The sequence below is a fragment of the Equus caballus genome, chromosome 4, assembly GCF_041296265.1.
Source record: "Equus caballus isolate H_3958 breed thoroughbred chromosome 4, TB-T2T, whole genome shotgun sequence".
NCBI lineage: Eukaryota > Metazoa > Chordata > Mammalia > Perissodactyla > Equidae > Equus > Equus caballus.
The window spans coordinates 42,306,994-42,332,131 of record NC_091687.1 but is presented as its reverse complement, the minus strand read 5'-3'; the positions used below and the strand labels follow the sequence as shown (position 1 = coordinate 42,332,131).

Here is a 25,138-nt window from a genome sequence, read left to right as displayed (position 1 = left end):
GTTTGGCTGTCAAACAGGGTAACAATCTAAATGTTTAAAATATATCTATAAAAACAGCAGTAAATTAATGAGAAGAAGAGTATAGTTTGAGTAATGAGTCTTCACTTCATGAATAGTTAGTACTTTCAGGACGTCTATGTCAATTAAAATAATCTCCTGAGATTATCTGGAAGTCAGGGTAACAAAACAAAGGATAAAAAATTAATAAAGCAGCAAGTAACAAATTCTTCCATTTATACATGTAGCCTGATTTCATTATGTCATAGAATTTATTTCTAAGAGCTTAATTCTTAATCTCCATTTTTTTTCATTTTTCTGTGTCTTTCTCATCAGTATTCCATCTCTGTACGTGCACTCATCCAAATAATGTCATAAACTTGGTGGCAAATGCTGCCTGGTTGCATTTAATAGTAACAATGTCAGCATTTCCACATCATGCAAGATCCCATGAGCATATAGTCTTAATGTTCCAAATATCAATGCTATTATTTAATTCATAAATTTTGTTTTGTTTCTAGGGAAAAGAGAAACATGCAAACACCAGAGTAAGTGTCTTCTTTCCTGTTATTTTCTTTATCATTCTTTTCACTTTTCAGTTGCCCATCATGCTCCATACATGTGTGTCATGCTTTTTTCCCCCCATTCGTCATCTTTCATAGTTTCTTTCATCAATGTGAAAGCTGCTTTCTAAATAGAGATATTTAGGAGGGGTAGAAACTAAAAATAAAAAGGGTTTGAAAACTAAGATTATGTAGATAAAATTAAACCTAAAATATTTCAGATTCAGAATATTAACTTGCCATTTATATTATGTGATTTCCCAATCTGCATTTCTATAAACCAGAGAACAGACGAAAAGACCTTTCATACACGTTTTCCTGAATCTACAGTAATAACCTACCATAAAATGAAACTTCTGTGAGTATTTATAAATGCCCCATCAGAAGCAACAATATAAAAGCTATGGTAGTTTTATCTTAATTGTAGAGATTAAATAAAATGCTAGTTTCTTACTTAGGGCTGTAATATTAACACAAAGCTTTATAGCTTAGTTTAATGAGTGACACGTTTATTTAAAAATTAGTTTATAATTTTCAATTTTGCTATGTTAAAGGTATATGAAATGTATCTCTTTCTAGAGTAACTTGTAGAATTCCCAAAGTGCAATAATATCTTCTTATTTTAAAAGGAAAAAATATTTCATAACTTTTTCAAATTGATGACCCTTTGGGCTAATATATGATTTTAAATATATGTTGTTTTATTTCTTTTTGACCTAGCATCCAACTGGTCCATCATAGTGCTATTCAGAAATCTACCAAAGAACTTCGTGACATGTCCAAGAATAGAGAGATAGCGTGGCCCCTGTCAACGCTTCCTGTGTTTCACCCTGTGACGGGGGAACTCATCCGTCCCCTCCACGCAGACAGTTATGAAAGCACTAATATGCCTTTGATGCAAACGCAGCAGTAAGTATCCACTTGGAACCCTCATTATGAACATGCATGAATAGATCTACTTATTGTCTCTAAAGACCAGAGCTTTTCATTGTTGTTGCTTCTGTTTGTTTCTTTGTTTGTTTATAATTGGAAGAGAAAAATACCAAAAGAACATTGATAACGTAGATCCCATCCTCGCTGTGCTGACTCAAATAAATAGAATTATTTTCAGGAAATGCTTTTTTTCCCTTCACTAATCCCAACAAGATAACATTCACCTTAATATTTAAGAAATTGACATTGAACTAACATATGTTTGCTCACTGATGAGTTAATTCGGAAAAGAGTAGCATATCCTAAAGCATGACAAATTGATTATTTTTTAGAGCTATTATTAGAATTATTGGTTCTGTTAACCTATTTTTTTAATGTTATTACCGCAGATCTATTTGATCTACATTTTTTGCCTCAGGGTAAAAGGTTTTTAGGTTGTTTTTTGTGATCTGCTTGTATATCAAAATGAATAGTTTGAATTTTGGCTATAAACACAATTTATTAGTGCAAACCTTCTCTGTAGTGCTGGAAGGGCTGTGGTCAGAAAGCCTGGAGGAGGCCTTTGTAAGGGGTAAACCTGGGGGAGAGGAGTTGGGGAAATTGCCCAGTTGCTCTTAAGAACCAAAGTTATATGCCTAGAAGCTCAGTTTTCATATAAAGCAATCGTAGGTAAAGCTGTCATTTATTTTTAGAACATGGCTCTTTTTTTCTTTTACAACCATACCTTAAAATGGGTTAAATTCAGTTTCACCAAAGAAGCCACAAGTTTGTTTTTGAGATCTCCTTATTTTTCACTTTATTTTTATAAATAGAATGGATATACAGAAAAATCCAACCCCTCCCCCCCCAGACAGAATCCTTAGGATATGATATAAAAGTCACCTCTTACTGATTAAAGATTTATCTGGAAACCATGCTGGGTGCAAAGGTTTTCCCATTGTGAGTGCTTATTTTGTAACCATGTAAAAAGCATCTGGTAATTTGAAGATTAACGGTAATTAATATGAATCGTATAGATAGTCCAACTCAACAAATTTGTCCAAAATACTTTGGAACTCTAAAAGTATTATAAGTATTTTCCTGAAATCCTCTAACATCATTTACGTAGTGTTGACTAGGCCAAGGTGTATGTTTATGTGTGCATGTGTGTGTGAGTAATTGATTCAGGTCCGATTAACAGTGAGGAAAATTGCATACGTTTAAAATTTTGAGTTTTGGAAACAGTAATAGTCTATCAGGGATGTAAATATTAAAATCTCACAAAATACAGTTGTACTGAATAGAAGGGGTGGATTTCTAAGTTCTCTAACGGTTAGTGGATCATCATAAAACTGTTTCACTTTACCAGGATTAGATACTGATGAGAAAAATTTGTGAAATTTCAAGAATATTCTAATAGTTCACAATTTATCATCTCTCCTGCCTTTTTTAGATGAAAATTATGAACAGCCTTATCATTCATTTTCAAAATGAAAAGAAAGAATTCTTTAAGGCCACCGTTTTTTATATTCTTTACTCAAGAGTGCTAGTGAAATGTTGATATCTGTTCTTCAAATGTTGATATATATTCTCAAAAATGAAATGGTCAAATACACTTGAGAAGTGGATTTTTTGGTGGTGGATTTTTAAACTACAAGAGTTCTCATAATCTTTAGTGTGTTGATATACTTTGTGAACCCATGGAAAAGGGTCAGAAGAGGTAACTCTTTAAAGAACAGTTTGGGAAATGCTTCTATTGACAAAATAATAATGCTGTCAAACTTTAGGATAGAGAAATATTTATTATAATGAATAGGGTAACTTGAATATGTTTGTAAATCAGTAAAACTCTATTGTTGGTGAAGTTTAAGGGAGGGAAAAAGGCCGCATCATTTTTTAGATATGTTTTCTAACAGTATATATTGAGAATAAAAATAGCCCCTTAAAAATTATTCAGATTCCCTGTGGTTAGGATTTTGCAGTGTTGCCACTAATATACAAACATAATAACATTTCCTGTCTAGTTTACAACAAATGCATCTTCCTGATCCTTCTGTAACCCCATCTAGACTGTCATTATGTTGATCAGATCTCTCTGTTTACAAATACAATAGGTTATTTTATTGAATTTGCAACAATTTGATCATATATGTATTTTTAAGTCCAGAAAAACCTTCATATTATTCAGATTTCTGCTAATGGAAAAACTCCATTAACTAGCACTTCTATATAAATAGGGTACATAGATAATTGATGATGTTCACAATGATTATTCTGAGACACTGCGAGATCATCAAGTGTGTCTGACTCATCAGAGGAAAATTAAATTCCATTCGGTGTAGTTTCAGTGTTGAGTGTATATTATCTTTCTTTTACTCTTGGAAATGGATAATATGTGCGCAGTCTCTATGGTAACTGCCTATGATTAACTTCATTTTCCAGCCATGCCAGATAAAAGTAATTTATTATATCAGGTTTGTCACAGCTGTCCTTTACAAAAATTCAGCTTTTAGTCCTTACCTTAAAAGCATAGCTCTGTATTTAAAGTTTCATTTCAGCGCCAAGTACACACATATGTAAATATTTTGGTCATTGGGATTGAATTGAGTTCTCGACATTAGAATGAGGTGTTATATTTGATGAGGCATTACAGTACTTGATAACCAGGTAGATGCTTGAACAGTGCTGCCTGGTGTTTATTAATTAACCCTTCCTAAGAGGGCACGCGTTTCATCTTCACATATTCATACTAACTTTACTGAATCTATTATTCTTAAATAATTTGGCTAGCTACAGGATTTCGTGCTGCTTCTTCAGACTCGACACCAGAAATGTTCAGGCATAAGGATGTGGTTGAAAGCTTATGTTAGCTTCCAAGCAAGACTCAAGAACGTTCAAAGCTTTCCTTCCAAAGTTACATAGTAGCTTGTTTGGGTCTTTTAAACAAGTCAATCCACGAGGTATACGAGGTATAGAGAACCTCGTAACAGTGTAAGGTATACAAGACTCACAATAGTTGTGTAATGAGGGGCTGCCTCAGTTATTTGTAAATTACACAGTAATATTTTCTTTTTGGTAGAATGCTTCATGTGACTTCAGACTCACAGGATGAATTAGACAGTAAACAAATGTTTAATCATCTGCAGGTGATAAAATTGAGACCTGGATAAGAAACAACTAAATTAGGTCAAAACTGAGATTAGATTGTTTACCTATCTTGATATGAAGTCAGGGAAAGATAAGGTGGTCACTGACCTCAGAAAGATCTCTGATCCAGGTTACAGGCAAGGTTCAGGTTATGGAAAAGTACAAACAGGCTGTTAAAGTTATCAGATAGTATAGAAATGTAAGATAAATTTAATTTGCTCTTTGCTAATATATTTATTGTTTAATAACTTTTTTATTTTGGAATGATTTTTGAGGTACAGAAAAGTTGCGAAGATAATAGAGTTCCCAAATAGCCCTTACCCAGTTTCTCCGCTTGTTAACATCTGACAGTACATAGTGCGTTTGTCGCAACTAAGAAACCAACATTGGTGCTTACTGTTAACCAGACTTCAGACTTTTTTTTCTTTCAGATTTCATTAGTTTTTTTCCCCTAATGTTTTTTTCCTCTTCTGTGATTCTGTCTAGGACACAGTAATTGGCATGTGTCTTTAGTCTTCTCTGGTCTAGGCAGTTTCTTAGACTTTTTTGTTTCCTGTGACCTTGACAGTCTTGAGGAGCTGGGTATTCTGTAGAATGTTCCCCATCCCCTGGTATAGTCGAGCTTTTTGCGTCTGTGCTTAATCAGTTATCTTTGTAGCCCAGTGAGTAAATGTTGCCATTAATAGTAAGAAGAATGTTTTCCTCTGTAGGCAATCCCCTTACTTATTACGATTCATTGCTGGAAATCACTTATAAAGTAAATTCTTAAAGGTAAATTTGCTTTACCCAAAGAATCATTATGATTAGGGGTTATGTTTTTGACCAAAGACTTAACATCAAAAATATATTACGGCTTTGGTTGATGTACCTCAAAGATAAACCTTTGTAATGATTTAAGTTAAGGAAATCAAATTCTGAGTCATAGCATTTTAGGTCCTAAAGGGATGTTGAGAGAGTCTAGCCTGGTTGTTCCCAAACCAAGGTGCAGGCACACTGACCCGTGGGGCTTTTACACACGCATCCCAGGGCCCCTGCTTCTGGAGATTTGGATTCTGGTAGACGCGTGTATGCGGTGGAGCAGGAAAAAAGGTTGAGAACCCCTGATTTAAATACTTAAAAGGCCTAGGTGTTAGGATTCAGGAAAGCCAGATGGGTATTTCTGGTGGTATTTCTGTTGAGGGAGGAGGTGGAAAAGGGGTTGTTGGTCACACTCTTCCAGTGGAGTTTTAAAAGGGGAACAGTTTCTCCTAATTCCCCCGAGGGGTCTGAGCGAAGGAGAAATGTGAAAGGGGGCCGTCCATGCGCATTCGCATTATCTAGAGCGTGGGGCTGTTTGTGGGTTTATCATATGATTATCAGCCACTCGACTTTTCTCACCTCCTTAAGCTACCTGAGGAGAACGGTGTGGAGAAGGGAGAGCTGAGTGCTGATTAGAAAATAATGGCTGGGGGCCGGCCCGGTGGCGCAGCGGTTAAGTGCGCACATTCCGCTTTGGCGGCTCAGGGTTCACCGGCTCAGATCCTGGGTGTGGACGTGGCACCACTTAGCAAGCCATGCTGTGGTAGGCGTCCCACGTACAAAGGAGAGGAAGATGGGCACGGATGTTAGCTCAGGGCCAGTCTTCCTCAGCAAAAAGACGAGGATTGGCAGCAAGTGTTAGCTTAGGGCTAATCTTCCCCACCCCAAAAAAGAAAAGAATGCCTGAAGGGACAGGGAAATGCTAAACCTTGAAAAGGTAAAAACCACCAGGAAATTGTACTTATTTTGCAATTTTGTGGGAGGCATTGACTGGAGGATCCTAAACACTCAGTTTTCTAAAAAGTAATTTATTCTTAAATTTGTAATGTATGGTGTGGTCTTTTGAAGGGTAGATCTGCCTCTTTATTCTTTTCTTACGTCAATATCAATCGATTTTTCCTGAGCGGGAGGCATCTTCATAGAGGATTTTATATGATTATGTAATGAATAATAGAGAAAGATGCCCAAACATTTTCTAGGAAGATTTTAATTGGCTATACAAAAATTTTCCTTGTTCATTATACTAAACAGAATACCTAATCCAGGGTAATTGGGTCTCCCTCAAAACAGGAGGTGGGTTGTGTCTAATCTTTTGCAAATTAACAAGTATAAAAGTAGAATTAAGGTCTTCTAATTAAAGCTATTTAGTAACTAATCATTTTAGCTTTTACCTAAAATATTTTTCCATTTGTCTTTCCTTTCGTAATAATTAGAGCTAACTTCATGGCAAAATTCCATAAATAAAAAATTAGGTTTCAATAAAAGTTAATATCAGTTGAAGAGAATGTTTCAGGGGACCAAGATAATGCTTTCCTGTTGACAAAAACTGTCAAGCACCCAGGGATATTTCAGAGGCATTGACTTTTAAAAAAAAATTCAGTGAGTCTACCCTAACAGCAATAGTTGCGGTATCTCTTGAATGCATTTTGGTTCTATCAGTTTGTACTGCTCTGTAAAGCTGTGGTGGGCTTGCTTTTGGCCTTATACAAGCAGAGGAAAAAAACTAAAAGTAGATGAACGTCTTCTTTCTATTTTCTATTCCATGTATGTTCTACATTGCTTTTAGTTAAAATTAGGTTTTGAAATAAAAAATTATGGTGATGCTTCCAGTTTCTTTGCGTCCTTCCTTCCTTCCTTTATCCAAATAATGGTGTGATTCCTTAGTAAAAATAGTTATAGAATCCAAATCAGCATTTTCGAAAAAAAAATTTTTGTAGAAAATTCAAGGTTTGGGGCCAATATCAATTTTGCTAAAATAATTGGAAAATACCAAAAATATATTACTATTTCTTACGGTTAAGTGACTCCATACAAATTCAAAAGAGAAGTGTTTTGTATTCCACATAACTAAACTGATGTAATTTATTTTCATCTGTGGCCTTATGCAAAGCACTTGACCTTTCTTTGCTTTTGAGTCTTTAAGCAAGTAGGAATATAATGGGTTGGTAATCATCAACCTTACTCATAGACTTACTCTACAGGATATCCAGGAATGTCAGATTACCTTAAAACGGTTGTACAAATAAATAATTGTATACTCCCTCCAAATCACTTATTTATTAATTTGCAAGTTATTACCTTTGTTTTCTTAAAGAATGAAGTTTGTGCAATGGCTAATTTACATAATTTTCTATTTAAATGGATGTAATTCATGGTAGTAAAATTAGAAAATAATTAATGCTAATAATTTAGAGAATTATAGTTTTCTTAAATCTTTGTTCTACGGAATGCAGTTTACACATCCTAATCTTTCAGTTAGTCCATTAATAACTTAATTATTTTAAATAGTTTTGTGACTCTATAAAGGTCCTTTCTTTGAAGGATTAGAGACTTCTATTTGAAGTCAGCCCCCACTCTCCTGGATAATTGCCTTTAGTAGCCTGCTTTCACCAAAGATGGAAAGGCTCCTATTTTCTTACCGCATTCCCTGCTTAACCACAGCAGAGTTAGTCGTAGGCATTTTTACAGTATGCCTGAAGCAGTGCTCTTATGAGGTACCTCCCTTCAACTCTTAAATGGAATACATGCTTCAAATATGCCCAGGATCGTTATAGTAACACTCGAACACTCAGGCTCACATGTACTTGCAAGTTTGGGCAACCAAACAAACAGAGCTATGTGTGCACAGGTGGAGACTGGGGAATTTGACTCTCCACGTGTTTTTGTTGAGCACCATTTTGCACACATAAGCGCTTTTATATAACTCATCTAGGTTTCAGTTGAATTTGCAAGGAGTGCATGTACATTGTTCAAATTTTAAATCCCTAAACCAATGTAACACCCACAATTGCTTTCTCATACATTTCCCAATTTCTTGTTTGTGTGTGGCACTTTCTCAGCCAACCATTTCTCTTCAGACGGAGCCAAGCCCATTGCTATTTAGAAAGTTTACTTGCCGGCCTGGTGGTGCAGCCGTTAAGTTCGCATGTTCCGCTTTGGCGGCCAAGGGCTCACTGTTCGGATCCCAGGTGCAGACCTATGCACTGCTCATCAAGCCATGCTGTGGCAGACGTCCCACATATAAAATAGAGAAAGATGGGCATGGGTGTTAGCTCAGGGCCAATCTTCCTCAGCAAAAAGAGGAAGATTGGCAGTGAATGTTAGCTCAGGACTACTCTTCCTCAAAAAAAAAAAAGCAAAAGGAAAAAGAAAAAAAGAAAGTTTAGCAGTGTAGTAGAAGAGGAAAAAAAAAATGGAGACTAGAGAAGAAATGACAGGGCATAGATTGACTTTGACGGTGGTTTTCAAACACTGTTCCATGGAAGGGTGAGTTGGATTGGCCAGTGGGAGAGGGGGCTCCAACTACTTCATCCAAATACTGATTTTGAATTTGGGTATCCGTGATGGAGCAAGGGCTTTTGAAGGGCTTTCTTTGTCCTCTTTGGTATTTTTATTTTGTCAGAATGTACTAATGTAAACCATTAATAGGCTGGGTAGAGCCAGAGATGATAGGAAATGAGGAAGTGCGTGTGCGTGCGTGCGTCAAAGGTGTGCTGTATTGGTTTCTAATGTAGAGTAGACCCAAGTTAGTCAGACCTGAGAAGTTAAAACAAAACCGACATCCCCCTCCCAAATGCCCGCGAAATTGCATTTTGACTTATGTGGTAAAGATGCCTGTTTTCCCATCTTTAAATCTAGAACTTATTTCCTCTTTGTGGTTTATAAATTAGTCCTTTTACTTTCATGATCAAAACCACTATAAATGCATTGTCTGAAATACTGAGAGAATCAACAAACCAAAAAAAAAAGATACTCCCTGAGACCACACAAGGATAAGTAGGGCTCATAGGTAATAGCAAAAAAAAAATGTTATTGGGATGAATTATTAAGTAACTTCCTCAAGTTGAATTAGAATTGATTTTGTTATTTCCTTCACAATACATTTAAAATGGAACTGGAAATTTTAAAAAAAAAGATCACTAGAAGTCATTAACATTTCTATAGATTATTTAAGGGTTTAAACAGTGTTTAAGTAGCATGTACTGTTTTCCACTTTAGATCGTTGAATTTGGAACAGAATATTTGCCTGCCTGAAATGATTCAGATCAATGGTTTTCAAACTTTGTTTCTTGGAGGTTTCTTAGAAATGCCTCAGGGGCCAGCATGTGGGGCCAAGGAAACAAAGCAGGCGGGATTTCTGGCTCCCTTGTTTCAACCCAGGCAACCTCACATTCATCTCTTTTGTATGTCAAGAGTTCTGCTTAGGATTTCAATTAAAAGGAATTCCATTGCTGAAGAGGAAAAAAAACTTTAAAAATCCCTGGCTTGGATCAAGTTCTGCTCTGTAGCAAGGGGCTGCCTCCTAGAATTTCTTCCACACCAGAATCTAAATTGTACATTTTAAATACAATTTTAAACTAATTTTAACATCAGAATTTGAAACTAAATCGGTATGAGTGTTATGTGAATCTTCATAAGCATCTTCCGTTTTGCATGTATTCATTAAAAAATTGTTTATTGCATGCTTACTGCTGGGGATACTAAACAAAATAGGATGATTCTTACTGTTAAGGTACTTGGGGGCAATTAAACATTATGTGAGGAGAACTACGACACAGTCAGCATGCGGATGAAGTATGCTAAAAGGTAACCTAATTGGGGGGATGCTTAGAGATTGAGGAGGCTTAGAAGAGGTGGTACTCGAGATGTTAGTTCTTTAATTAAAAAAGATAATAAGTTAAAACAATTAACATTCTTTGTGGGATATTTTTAAATTATCAGAGTGATGCTTGTCCACTGTAAATTTCAAGTAGAGTTTGCAAGGACAAATGGAAGCTGGTTGGGTGCAAAAGGTGACAGTGGCCATGGTGGAGGTGGTTCTGTTTCAGGCCATCAGGGAGGGCTCCATGTACGGACCAGATATATTGGTGGCCTTCTAGGCCACACTGAGGGACTTGAAACTGAATTTACAGGTAGGTATGAGGAAGTAATCAAATGTGTGTTATTTGAGGGACACAATCAGATTTGTGTTGTAGAAGATCCTCTGACAGCAGTGTGTGCAGTGGATCATGAATGAGCAGGAATGGGAATGAGGAAACAGTGCAGATCAGTTGCAAAGATCCAAGTGAGAAATGATGGTGGCTTCAGCCAAGTTAGCCATGGAGATGGGGAAGAAGCGACAAATTCAAAGGAGATTGAGGAGAATTGTCAAGAGTTCCCAAGTGATTGGATGTGGGGACTGAAGGGGAGAGGGAAGGGTTCATGATGACTTCCCCATTTTGACTAGTGTATTTGGGTGGATGGCCAGTGTCATTCTCTGGGATGGGGATAGAGGAGCACAGGTTTGGCACAGTGAATGAAGATGGTTATTTACGTTGTTCTGTGAGAGTGTGTGAGTGTGTACATGTGTTCTAGACCTGGATCTAAAAGTGTACAGGTTACAAGCACAAGCCCTGGAGCCCCTGTGTTCCCATCTTTATCCACCACTTCCTAGCTACGTAGCCTCAGAACTCTAAGGCTATTTCATCGTATGTAAATTGGGAAAAATATTACCTACCTCCTAGGCTTCTTGTGAGGTAGAGTATAGCATGTTGTAGGGACTCAATGAATGTTACCAAATATTGTTATTATTTCTCTTCCTCAGACCTCAGGCTCCACATCCATAAACCCATGAGAAGTGAGTGGGGGGTTGAGCTGGATTAGATGATCTCTGAGGTCCTTTCTAGCTATAAAGTTTTTCATTCTAATATGGCTGTGCTCTGTTTACATGTCTGTAAACAAACACACTTTTACTCAAAAATATTAACCATTTCTAGGAACTTGCCACATCAGACTCAGATTCCCCAACAGCAGACTACAGGTGAGTACTAAAAGTAATAAGTTGATGTTGATGGATGAAGCTAATAGATTAAAAGATAATTATAGTACTATGTAATTTATGAAGCTTTAGCTTCACCATGTAAGGCAAAACAGTTGTGTCATTCCTCAATCAGAGTTAGAACTGCAGAATAATAGCTTAGATTATTGCATAGATTGGCATCACAGTGATAAACACAGGGTAAATGATCTTAGAGCAAAAGCATCCGTGGAGGTCCTGTCTAATTAAGGAAGACTGAATAAAACCCCTTCCTTCAGCGAAGCTCCCTATTCTTCCCCTTGGTATGAAAGATTCTTAGCTTGGATGCATCTAGGATTTGTCTCAGTAAGTGAGCAGCTTGAAACTGACTCTTACAAAAGGAAACCATTGTGTCTAATCACTGAGGCTTTGGGGGGATAAATGAGAAATGGTTGGCCTGGTTTTAATGCCACTTTTAAAAGCTCTTATAACTTGACCAGCGACAACAAGATGGCGGACAATTCTCCCTAAACTATTCTATTTCCCTAAGACTTGCTTTCTTTAAGTTTATTTCTTTCAAGTGTCCCTAAAAAATTTCCCCTGCCAATTATTTCATTCATCTCGGTACCGAGTAGATAACTTATTCATGATTGTCTTCTAATTAGTGGTTGATTCTTAGTTCTAATTGCCAGGCAACCAGTAATGCCTTTGTAGCTCTTTCGGAAAAGCAAGAGAAGTTTTAAAACTGTAAGTTGGATGTGGAATTCTGACTGTGAATAGTGGTATTGTGGTAGGGAAGCTATTAAGTAAGTCTCAAAAACTTCAGGCGTATATAGAAATTTATTGGATGTTTTCATTCAAAAATTATCTTCTCTATTACTGCTTTCGGGAATTTAAGGAGATTTTCGTTTGACAACTTTTCAAAGATTTGAGGCAAGTATAATGAAGTTATTCATCAGATTTTAATTACGAGATAACATTTATCAGAATTTTCCCCCACAGTTTTGATTACTTGTTTTAATTAAATGCTAACATGTTTCAACCAGACTGTTCAATATATTGATGCAGTGGTGCTACTGTGTAAGCATTCAGGAGATTGATGAAGGAACCAACTTTATTATGAATATGCGTTACCTAAAGAGCAAAGAAATAAATGAATCCTGCTGCCACTAATTTCATGGCTTTTTTTTTAAAGGAAAAATTTTTAAAGAATATTTCTACAGTGGAAATGTTAGAACTTTGTCTTCATTAACCTCATAAACTTCCATCTCTCCTAAGATGTCTTTCCTCTGATCTTTAATTATGTCAGGCAAAGAGTGAGTAGAAGGGAGACTATTTCATTTCTAGCAAAATAATAAATTCTTTTGAGTATTTTAAAAATCCAGGTTTTACATATTCTGCCATTAGGGCAAATAAGGAAATCTAAGTATATGGTATTAGGGAGATTACTTGATAGTTGTATAGAGTTTTAGCAAGTAGACTTGTTAGCGTGCTACATTTTAGTAATAGGCAGCATTTTCCAAATACAGGGACAATTTCTGCCTGAGCAAATGTGATAAGAGCCAAAGAATTTCCCCTGGGGGATTTTAGGCTGTTCAACCTAATTTTCTAAATTATTTTTCTAAAACAGGTTTTGGGGAGCAGGCATTTTGCGTGAGTCAAGAAAGCTTTGATCTCCTTTTTAGTTAACACTGTAGCCCATTACCTTCTTGTTTTCTTATATTTTTCTGTAATTTGGAGCATATTATGGACTAAAGAGCACTATCTCCTCTTGGTTGTTTTCTTCTTCTTGTTGTTTTTGGTGAGTCCCCAGAGTATGTGAGTGCTAAAGGGAGAGAGACTACCCTAGCATTTTTATAATTATGATGGATTGTTGTGTTTCTGCTCTGATTAGAGTCATGCCTCCTGGAGAGAGGAGCTAAATGGGCAGGTTACATTTCTTCTTCCGATTCTATTCATTTGAATGAAAAAATAAAGTTTGTTTCTTCATTTCTAAGTATTCTGTTCCGTCTGCACATGCATGGATTCAGTGCTGTTTATGTATTTTCGTGGGTACACCAGCTTTTCTGTTCCTCCATCCTGGTTATTTTAGTACCACAAAGAGGCAACAACATTTGTGCATGATTACCGGGAAATAATAATTTGGTTTTTCCAAGAACCTCAGAGCACTATGCTAGTGTCACAGTTTTCTTTATGAAGGTAACATAAGCACCAATTTGTCTCTTGGATACCAAGTGATTTAGTTGTGGCTACCTATATGGAATTTGTCAGGGGAGAGTATATTTTGAAGTTTGGTTTATTTAGTTAGTTGTTTTAAATGATCATCAGAAGTTGAAGAAATGAACTAGCTGCTGGTGGTGTAATCCTGGCCTTAAGCACTAGCTGGGATAATGGAGCAGTTGAAAGCTGTCAGTAGCCCTACCCTTTGGACCAGCCCCACGCCATTGATTTTGATGCCCCTTCAGGTTTTCCCGTTTTCCCTGCCCTTCCAACCTACCTGGTATCTTCTAAAAAGCCGTGATTAAAAGGTAGAGTCATACATCGTCCAGTCACCCTCGTTCTGTTTTGTTTATTGTGGGAGGAATTTTCAGGCCATACCTTTGGAGAAATAGAAAACACCCTAGCTTTGGCCGAAGAAGGAGGGGACAGATTTAGAAAATTTTCTTAAAACCAAATGCAGAGAAATAAGACAGCATAATTATTTTAAATTATGTTATGATGGAAAATTACTGGTTTGGTCAAATTTTCGTTTTGCTCAAAATCTGTAAGTGTCTATGCCCTGACTAACTCATGCCCATATTCATTCTTCCACATTTCAGGTAAATGGTATCCCTGAAGAAAGGAAACTGACCGAAGCAATGAATTTGTAATCAGACAAGAGAGCCGTTCTCTCTTACTTCTCTCTTCCAATAATGCATGAGCTTTCCTGGCATTTGTTGTGCATGTCGACAGTATTAAGTATGTACCAAATGATACAGTATAACTTTCATTTTACTAATGCATTTTTTTTGTACTTAAAGCATTTTTGACAATTTGTAAAACATTGATGACTTTATATTTGTTACAATAAAAAGTGATCTTTAAAATAAATATTATTAATGAAGCCTAATGCTGGTGAAATTTATTTCAGAAAGTATTTGATTGCCTCCTGCGTAGTAGGAATCTTTTGTTGCTAGGAACAGGTCCACGTGTTCAGTCTTCATTCAACAAGATTTTATTAAGCACTTCCTATAAACACATAAAATGTCTATGCTTCCAAGTGAGCAATCTATTTAAATAATACTTTGATCTTTCTGGCCTTTAAAGCCTATTCTTTTCTATAACACTTAGAGTGTTTTAGGGTAAACCTGGTTTTATGGATTGAGGATCTGGTGACACCCAGTTCATGAAGAGCAGCCCAGGCTGCACAATTACATGACTCCATAATCAGATATTTGGTTTTAGAAGCAAGCCAGGCACTATTACTTAAAAAGAGAATAGTAACCTGTTGATGGTGACATGAATTAGCTCCAAAGCCCCAGGCTCCCCTGGAATAATACTACTTTTGAGGCTTAGCAACCTTTTCATACCCTGGTGGTCTGCTTCATGCATCTTGGACACTATTGAATCAGTGTGGTCATCAAGCTAGCTAGCAGGGCCACTTGTGTTGCAAACTAGACCAGCCAGAAAACCTTCTCTTACTCTGCTGTGGGGTAGATTTCTGTGTTACCTATTAATTGATCAGAGGACACACAAATGCTATCTAAATCTGATTCCAAGATCCAAAAAGATTCTCTCTTAGTATTGTGTGCAACAACTTGTCCACTTAGGGAGAATATTATGTCCTTGACACTGGAAACCCCCTCCCCCCATCTCCTTCCTGGGACTTAACAGAGAATGTAGGTTCTTTGATTTCTTAGAGATTTAGCTTGTACTTTTATTCCTTCCCAAGACAGCTAGGGCAGTGCCACTTGCTGTTCTTCAAGACTGATCAGCTTGAGGTTGTAAATATATTGGGTCAGTTTCATGTCCTAGGAGGAAGGACAGGTTGCCACGACTCCAGACAACTAGATTGTGGCACTGCGGCAGAGAATTAATAAACTTGCTTCTGCCAGGTGAAACCAAAGTGTTCCTGGTAGCCCAAGTGAGCAAGAACATAGTACACGATCCACAAATCCAGAACTGCAGGACGGGGTCAGGAACTTTTATTCATCTGTTCTAGGAATGAGGCCACTGTGGGAATTGGAAAATGCAGTTGGAGTTTGTATCGGTTTTCACATTGACCAACCATATTAAGGAATTGAATGGGGATAAGAATCATTGGCCAGCATCTCACAAAAGTTTTGATAATTGCCTTAATGTCTGCACTTCCCTCTGAAAAAGTGGTCTTGCCTCTGACTTAATATTTAAAAGGAGAGGAAGAGTCCAAATAGCTTCCCAATGGTCATTGCTTTCTTAATAGCCCTTACTTTGTGTCTCAAAAAAGATATGTGGAGATTCTGCTACATGCTGAGAATTTCTATCCCAACCAAGCACCCTCATAGTGGGCAAATGAGTACATGGTGAGTTTGGGGTCCCAACGGTGAACTTAAACTAGAACACCTTTTTACAGTCGGCCACAGTAAACTGTTGCCCTAACAAACCCACTGTAGTGGTTATCTGCACTTTTAATAATTTAAGAAAACTCGGATCTAGATTCCAAATATCCCCTAAAAGTTGTGATTTTTCCTTTCTCCAAGGTTTAGTCACCCAATAAATTATGACCTCTCTTTGGGGAATTTCACATCTATAAGTCTACAGTGATGATAGAAAAGAACATTATGTAAAAATGTTAAGACTAAATTTGAGGCTAAGAGAATACTTAGAAGATAATAATTAAGTAGAAAACAGTGTCAAGGTTGGAGCCTCCAAGTACAGATTTATCGAATAGATGGAGCGTATGACCTCTGGGATCAGTGCTGCAAGATTTGAACTATCACTTCCCATGCCCTGACTATACCCCATTGAGTGGATGGATAAAAGCTTTCAAGCAAGCCATTCTAAGATGGAGCAGCTTCCCAAATTTACATTTTGTAATTTCCTATGGAACACTCGCGCCTTGTTTATTGCATGCCCAATATGCAATAAATATAACTCATTAACTATGAGTCAAGTGATGTTCTGAGGATACCGTGGAGAGCCAAACAAAACACAGGCTCTGCCCTCCTGGAGTTTACATTCTAATAGGACAGACAGACATTAGTCAAGTAGTCCTACAAATAAATATCAAATTGCAATTGTGATAAATGCGATAAGGGAAAGTAATTGGTGCTGTAAAAGCTTATCACAGGGGAACTTGACCTAGTCAGCAAACTCAAAGATTTCCTGAGGAAGTTTGTGCTGATATCAAAGGATGAGTAGAAATTCATGAGATGAAGTGGAGTAAGAAAGAATATTTGAGGGAGAGCAAAGAGCATATCTAAGTTCCTTTGGGAGAAGAGATCCTAGCAAGTATAGGGTTGTATCAGAAAGTCCATGCAGCCAGAGTATGGAGTATAGGGAAGAGATGTTGGGGAAGTGTGGAGGAAGGTGAGACCCAAGAGATAGGTAGGACCAAACCATGCATGAGTTTAAAGGCAGAAACATAAAGTCTAAAGCAGTATAAGAATGAAGGATGGTGATGTCATATTTTGCATTTTTGTACAATTGATCCAGCTATAATATAGAGAAGAGAGAGAGTAGGTGGGCAGAGTGGATATGGATAGACCAGCTAGGAGATTATTGTAGACACAATAGGAGAAATAATAACTTTGATTAGGACAGTGGTGGAAGAGATGGAGAGAAATGGACAGATTCAAAAGCGATTTAGGAGGTGAAAAATAGCAGTTGTTGATATGTTGATACTTTGGAAATGGTGTTAAGGAAAAGAAAGAGGCTAATTCTGATTCTGTAGGGGCATTTTTGGTCCAGTGGTGGTGCTGTCTATTGTGATAGAAGATGCTGGATGAGAACTAGGATTGAGGAAAGCAACATGAGTTCAGTTTCGTGTAAGGTGAACTTAAAGTCCCTTTGGGAAAACCAAGAGAAGTAGGCAGTTGGATACATGAATTTGAAGCTCAAAGTAGAGGTCTGGACTGGTGATATGATCAGTAAGTCATCTGGATATATGTAGTCAGTGAAGCTATGAAAGTTGGTGAGAAATCTGGTCCTTCATATGTCAACCAAGCATTCATGGGTCAGCCAAAGTTTACGTTACAGTTATTCCTCCAATAGCTAGCAAAAAGGATAGGATACATTAAGTTTGGTATTTACCAGAATCTAATGGTCAGAGAAAGGCAGGGATGGTATTTTATTCACAGTTTGCAGAATTAAAATGTGCTATTACTTATGGTTTGTATTAAAAGCTTACCACTTTATTAATAAATCTTATGTTTTAAAAGGTTGTACATGTGCTACAAGGATTTCTGTGGTCAGAGCATCTCACTTTGCATTCGATTAATAGGCTGCAGTTCATCTGAGGTAATTTATCTTGTCGTTTTCCTTTTGGTATTTAAATTCGTTAAATTTGTGGCAGCCATGGAGGTATGCTGCTTGGATCTTCCTTCAGGAAAGAGTTTGCCATTCAGCTTCAAAGAGTGCAGTTTAATGCACAGCTTCCAGTTGTTGGCACCTTCAGGGTCTGCCTTGGCCTTTGAACAGAGGAACACTTTCTGGGCCGCCACCCTCTAGCCACAACTGAGCATAGTGTGAGTGCTAGGCCTAGGATTCTTGTAACTGGAAATTTTTGCTCTGGAGCTCCCTATTGGGTTGGCTGAGACTTTGTCAGAATTGCATTGTGGTCAGATGACCTCTTTGCCTAATCCTGCTTCCTCTCCACTGCCTTTCCTTCCAGAGATGTCAGATCTCCATCATGGATTGAGGATTTTCTTGCCAAATCCTCCTTCCCCCTCTTTTCTTTCACAGCTATTGCCCCCAATAAACCTTTGCACTTCCAATCCCATTTCAGCATCTGCTTTCCAGAAGACCGTACTGCTCACTCTGGTATTGCTTTACCTTCCCAATAACAAATGTGAGTCAGTGGTTCAAAAGCGGTTCACTGAAGAATAAAAGTGATAAAAATAGGCATACTATACCAACAGGGACACATACTGTAATTCAAAATAATGCCATGAACATAAAGAGTGATTAGGGCTCTGTTACAAATATAGAATAAGTCTCTATGTTCTAGAAAACATAATTTTGTGTGAGGATTTTACATACAAGAAGCCAAAACAGAGAAGTGCCAATCTTAAAAGTGGGTTTTATTGGATCAGAAATCTGTTCACCAGGACCACCTCACTAACTAGTCTGTTGTCTGTTTTTGCACCATTTTCAAATAATATGCAATTTCTTTCTAATAAACCAATTGAAAATAAAATTGATTGCTTTTATAAATTCACAAAAGGCAACAGAAATTTTGAATTAGTTTGTTCCCCCTCCCCCAAAAACAGGTCATTTGTTTGAGAGGTGATCCCGGGAAACCAGAGTGTGGGAGCAGAAAGAGTGAAGAAGTTAGGAGGTTCTGAAGGAAAGCTAATGAAGGGTAGTATGTCATTGATCTGGCTATTATTCTGGAAAGTAGAACTCGGTCCTACTGGAGATGCTCTAATGAACTGTGTAGAACAAACCTCAGAATTTTCCCTCCAAGTGACAGGAGATTTAGACTTTCATCCCCTGACTCCATCCTACACCTGAGAGTTGCTCCGGGGGCATTAACTCCCCTGCACTTGTGAGCTTTGGCTGTGAGTAGGCTGAGCAATATCCTAGTGCTCTGGAGAAAACCCTGGAGTGGAGAAACAGAGAGATGTTATGGAAACTTAAGGTGAAAAACTCAGAAAGAAAGCTGAACAAGCTATTTGCAAAATCTCTTGATCAAGGGATTTTGCGTAGTATCATTGACATCCAAGGTTAAAAGGCAATTACTATCAGTTGTTTTTATTAGTTGACATTTCAATTTGCAGTGTACTGAAATCATTCATGCATAGCTTATAAATCAACTTGTGATATCCATGAGTTCATCTATAAAGGAGAATTGCTTGATGAGTTTTTTGCCCTATCACTGACAACTCATCCTGTGAGAGGACTGATTCTCATTTAGGGAAAAATTATTTGTGAGATGTGTTGATGTGACAAGTATACTCCTGAAATCACAGTGGCTTAACACAACAAGTTTACTACTCTCTCATGTCATAGTCTAGTGCAGTTACGTGAGTTTTCCTCTATCTTGTGTACTCTATGATCTGGAAGACATAAGATCCAGGATTTCTATGGAAAAGGAAATGCAAGGTCATGTGGGATGTTTTTAAGAGCTGGCCTTTGAAATGGCTTCTGTCACTTTCATCTGTACTTTGTTGGCTGGTGATGCCATGTTGTCCAACCATAGTTGTTACAGACACTGGGAAATGTGGTCTTCCTGTGTACTCAAGAAGAGGACATCGTGTGGTAAACACAAACACTGTCTCTGCTGCAGATGTGAACTGGACAATACATGTGATCAGTGCTTATGGACTAATAGCTGTATATCATGATGAAGGATGTAATCGTGCAAATAAGTAGTTCTTATTCTTAATCTCCAATGACCTAAATTGCGAATAACTTTTGATTCAGTGGAAATAAAAACAATAACAAAGAAATTGCCTAGATATAATAGTTAAACTAGATACGTTTTGGAGAAGTATTGCATTGAATTCATGTAGAAGAATGTATGATTTTAGGTTCACAGTCCCTTGTCTGCAATTCCCAAATCCAATATCTCAGTTTTTTCCATAGGTTCATGGCAAATCCATTTAGTAGTAGAACTTGACCCAAACAAAAATGAGGATGCTTATTTTATCTTTCTTAATCCTACTTGGTGTGATGTTTTGCTATAGAAATATTAATATTTGATTACGTAGTTTTGCCCTTACCCTATTGAGTATGTTACATAATGTAAGGAACATACCTTATATTAATTACATTTATAAAGTCTGAAAACAGTTGCATATTAAAACACATCTGGTCCCTAGAGTTTCCAGTAATGTGTTGTGGGCTTATATTACTAATTTTATAAATGTTATATTTAATATTATATGATTTTTCTGTACACGCTTCTTTTTACTACATAAATTTGAAGGTCCATGTATGTGCCTAAAGCAAATTAAGTGGTGAAACAATAAGGAAAGATTGAGATAAACTGGGCTAACAGAGTAGTATATCCCTGTTTCTTTCTTTCTTTTTCTGTTTCCCAAAACATCTCAAAATATCTTATTGATTATCTGGGTCATTCATTCATTTGTCTGGTGAAATTTTTTTAGAGCCTATTATGTTCTAGGCGTTGAATTATGCTTGGTAAATAAAGCAGACACACTGTGCTATGAAAGACAATAAACAAGTCTAGTACACTGTCTGGCACAAGTTGGTGCTAAATAAATATTTGTCAAGGGAATTAATCTAACATCAATGAGTACAGGCTAGGAAGGTTAAAGAAGTGTAGTAAAAGAGAATGGGGAAGGCAGCTACTTATTAAGTGATCAAAATAGGCCTCTCTTAAGAGAGAACATTTAAGATGAAACTGGAAGAAAGATCACGTGCCCATCATGCTTGCAGTCTTGTCAGGTGACACAGCATGGGCATGGATCCACAGGCAATGTAACAGGACATGGTGGTTGGAGTTTCTGCCCAGCATCCATTGACCTTTCTTCTGGCAACTTCCCGTATTTTCCTCTAGGCAACCATTCCCTGCCATACTTTCAATCCAGGGGCTTCCACTTGAATTGACTGCATACGCAGCACCAGATTTCAGGTCTGGTGAATCAGAACACTGAATCCCTCTGGACAGGGTTCAGACCTCTGCCCCAGGAGAGCCTGTGAGATATGATCCATTTTTGCTAGGACTGCTGAGAGGAATGGGCTCTTTTCGGAGATACTTGAATCAAGAGTGAAAATAAGGCCAACAGCGTAAAAAAAGGAGGGACCAACAGAATGGTTAGAACACAGCTCTCTTTGTGCTGTGGGCAGTAGGTTGGATTTTCTGACGCTTCAAGCTCAAGAACGTGAAGGAGCTCGTGTAGATGGAGCATATCGAGCAAGGGGGAAGTGGGATCAAAGATGATTGTGGTATAAATGTATCAAACCAACATGGGCTATACCTCAAACTTACACAACATTCTATGTAATTATGTCTCAATAAAAATTAGTTAAGAAGAAAAATTGTATTGGAAATCCAAAAAAAAAAAAAAAAAAAGAAACCAATTGCTTAAAAACTTTTTTTAAAAAAAGAAAAGATGATTGTAGAGATGTAAACAGAGTCCCATTAGACTTACAGACTTTTATCAAGGAGTTTGGATTTTATTCTAAGAGCACTGGAAATTAAGCATTTGAAGTAGAAAAGTAACACGATCCAATTTACATTTAAAAATCACTCTGGGTCAGCAAAAGTGGTGAAGTAAAGACCTTTGCAAATTTTCTCCTCCATAAATGAGAAAACTGGCAAAAATGGTCAAAAATAACTTTTTCAAAACTCTGGGAGTTAACCGAAGGCTTGTAGCAATCTGGGAAGGGTTTATTCGAGAAAATACAGTTGAATCTTGGTGAGAGGAGCAAGCTTCCTGGCATTTGAACCCCTCTTGTTCTCATCCTCCCCACTCCGGCCCCGCAGGAGCTTTGAAAACAAACAGTCTGCAATCATGGTGAAAACCAGCAGTCTGGGAAGCACTAAAAGGCACAGAATGAGGTTGGAGTTTCTTTAAAACCTCATTCCAAGAGAACTGTCATTCTGGTGGTTCTGTCTGGTGGTTCCCCGGATGACAACTTGCAAGGCTGTCTTTATTTGAGCTGATTTAGAACTCCCCTTGCAAGAAAAATCTTTTCCCTGGGGCATTTGGTGAAAACAGAAGCAAATTTATGAACTTCCTAGCTTCCTGAGGTGGTGGATAACTGTTGGGGTGGGAGTGGAAAGTGGGGAGTGACTCTTTTCTGAGTATTTTTTGATATAGTTCTGACTTTTAGAACCACATTAGGGGCTGGCCCCTTGGCCAAGCGGTTAAGTTTGCACATGCAGCTGCGGCCGCCCAGGGTTTCGCTGGTTCAGATCCTGGACACAGACATGGCACCACTCATCAGGCCATGCTGAGGCATTGTCCCACATGCCACAACTAGAAGGACCCACAACTAAAAATACACAACTATGTACTGGAGGGCTTTGGGGAGAAAAAGGAAAAACAAAATCTTTTTTTTTTTTGAGGAAGATTAGCCCTGAGCTAACTGCTGCCAATCCTCCTCTTTTTGCTGAGGAAGACTGGCCCTGAGCTAATATCTGTACCCATCTTCCTCTACTTTATATGTGGAACGCCTACCACAGCATGGTGTGCCAATCGGTGCCATGTCTGCACCCAGGATCCGAACCGGCAAACCCAGGGCTGCCAAACCGGAACATGTGCACTTAACCGCTGTCACGGGGGCCAGCCCAGAAAAATAAAATCTTAAAACAAACAAACAAACAAAAACCTTAGGGGAGAATCCTTCCTTGCCTCTTCTTAGGCAAGTTTCTAGTGATTTGCTGGCAATTCTTGGCATCCTTTGGCTTGCAGTGGCAGCCGTTCAGTCTCTGCATTTGTCATCACATGGCATTCTCCACTTGTTTGTCTGTGTTTCTGTGTGTCTCTCTTATTGCTGACCCTGTTCCGCTATGTCTTCTTAACTAATTATATTTACAACGACCCTATTTCTAAGTAAATTCACATTCTGAGGTTCTGGGAGTCAGGATTTCAGCATAGCCTTTCCCCCCCTCCATGTTTAATATATACATTGCCAAAATGCTTTCAAGAAGATAATACCAATTTACACCCTAATCTATGCATAGATGGGTTGACAAAGATGACAAAAGAGTAATATTTATTGCTGGTACTGGTTCTACTCAATATTTCTTTGATTACCACTGAGGATGAATGATTTTTTTCATAGTGTTCTGGCCTTCTTTTTTTTTCCTTTTATTGTCATTTAAAAAACCCACATAACATTAAATTTACCTTTTTAACCATTTCTAAGTGCACAGTTCAGTAATGTTAAGTATATTTACATTGTTGTGCAACAGATCTCTAGAACTTTTTCATCTTCAAAATTGAAGCTGTGTACCCATTAAACACTAACCTTGCCTCCCCCTTTCCCCAGCCTTTGGCAACAATCTTTCTACTTTGTGTTTTAATGATTTTTGACTACTTTAACTACCTCATATGAGGGCAATCATATAGTATCTGTCCTTTTATAACTGGCTTTTTTCACTTAGCATAATGTCCTTGAGGTTCATCCATGTTGTAGCATGTGACAGGATTTCCTTCTTTTTTAAGGAGGCATAATATTTCATTGTATGTCTATATCACATTTTCTTTATCCATTCATCTGTTGATAAACATTTGGCTTGCTTCTACCTGTTTGCTATTGTAAATAATGAGGCAATGAACATGGGTGTGCAAAAATCTCCTCAATATCCTGCTTTGGTCAACATATCTCAGCAGTTGCATATGGAAAAAACAATAACTTTGCTGTGAAGAAACCTGGAAAACACGGCTTTAACCAAGTGATCAAAGTTAACATCACCAGTAATGGGACAAGTTGACACCATGTGCCTCCTCTTATCATGCACCAAAAAGAACCACTGTTTCTGTGATATTCCTCCAAAAATGCATATCCTAAACCTAAGCAAGAAGAAACATCTGACAACCCCAAACTTGGAGACACTCTACAAAATAACTGGCCTTACTCTTTAAAACTATCAATCTCGTGGAGATATGGACTGAGGAACTCCACGTTAAAGGAGACTAAAGAGACGTTACAATCAAATGCAATGTGTGGTCTTGGACTGGAATTCTCAGCTCTTCGGAAAAGAAATTGTATAGATAGATGGATGGATATATAGATAGGGTAAAATGATAAAGCAAGTATGGTAAAATATTAACATTTGGTAAATTTGAGTACATGGAAATAGTTGTACTATATTTGAAATTATCTCAAAACATAAATTCTTAAAAATAGACTCTAACTAAAATATGAAGAATGATAAAAGGGCAAGGAGTTAAGGCAGAGGAAAGAAAAGTAGGAATAGGATGGGAAGAAGAAAGAGAAGAGTGTGTCTTAGAGAAATATTTTGTGTGCAGAATTGATAGGATTTACTGATGGATTGGAAATGTGGGGAAAGGAGGAATCAAGAGACTTCCAGAATTATGGCCTTAGTTCCTGGGCATATTTTTGACCCATTTACTGAGTTTGAGAAGGGTGGGGGAAGAATATACATCAAGGACAAAATCAAGAGTTTGGCTTTGAACTTTTTTTTCTAGTTACAAAGGCCAACTCTCCCTAGGAACAAAAGCAGGGTAGATGTTTCATCTCAGGAATTTTCAATGCCATATGCCAATTTTTTGTGTACGTAAGTTTGTGGGAAGACTCTGAAACCAATTTTATTGGCTACAACAGTAAAACATTAACCAGTCATGTATACGAACGCTTGGTCATGTCTACGTCAGTGCGAAGTGTTCAAAGGTTCTGTCAGAAACAGATAATGAAGGGGAAAGATAATGAAGTCCAGGGGTCTTGTTTGAGGTCAATGTGTAACACAGGGCTATCTTGGACAAACCTAAAGAGGGACAGACACATTTCAAAGGTAAATAGTCAGGGTTATGGCCTAATTTATCTATTCTGATTCCTCATCTCTGAAAATTATTGGAAAATTGAAATGAATAATTAAAATTGCTTCCTC

The 25,138-nt window shown here is 37.5% G+C and overlaps 1 protein-coding gene across 19 annotated transcripts in view; it reads left to right on the top strand.

The window, feature by feature from the left end:
* SGCE (sarcoglycan epsilon) overlaps positions 1 to 14,521 on the top strand; it is a 66,991-nt gene extending 52,470 nt beyond the window's left edge. For 5 of the 19 annotated variants that reach the window (XM_014739126.3, XM_070265679.1, XM_070265689.1 and 2 more), the window contains 5 exons: positions 519 to 545; positions 1,281 to 1,469; positions 11,393 to 11,436; positions 12,311 to 12,345; positions 14,232 to 14,521. In XM_014739126.3, the coding sequence (XP_014594612.2) occupies positions 519 to 545; positions 1,281 to 1,469; positions 11,393 to 11,436; positions 12,311 to 12,345; positions 14,232 to 14,282 (346 nt within the window). In that variant the 3' untranslated portion in view covers positions 14,283 to 14,521. Of the gene's footprint in view, positions 1 to 518; positions 546 to 1,280; positions 1,470 to 11,392; positions 11,448 to 12,310; positions 12,346 to 14,231 lie in introns of those variants that run through there. The other 14 variants (XM_070265685.1, XM_023639213.2, XM_070265686.1 and 11 more) reach the window with 7 other exon arrangements.
* The last annotated feature ends 10,617 nt before the right edge of the window (positions 14,522 to 25,138 follow it).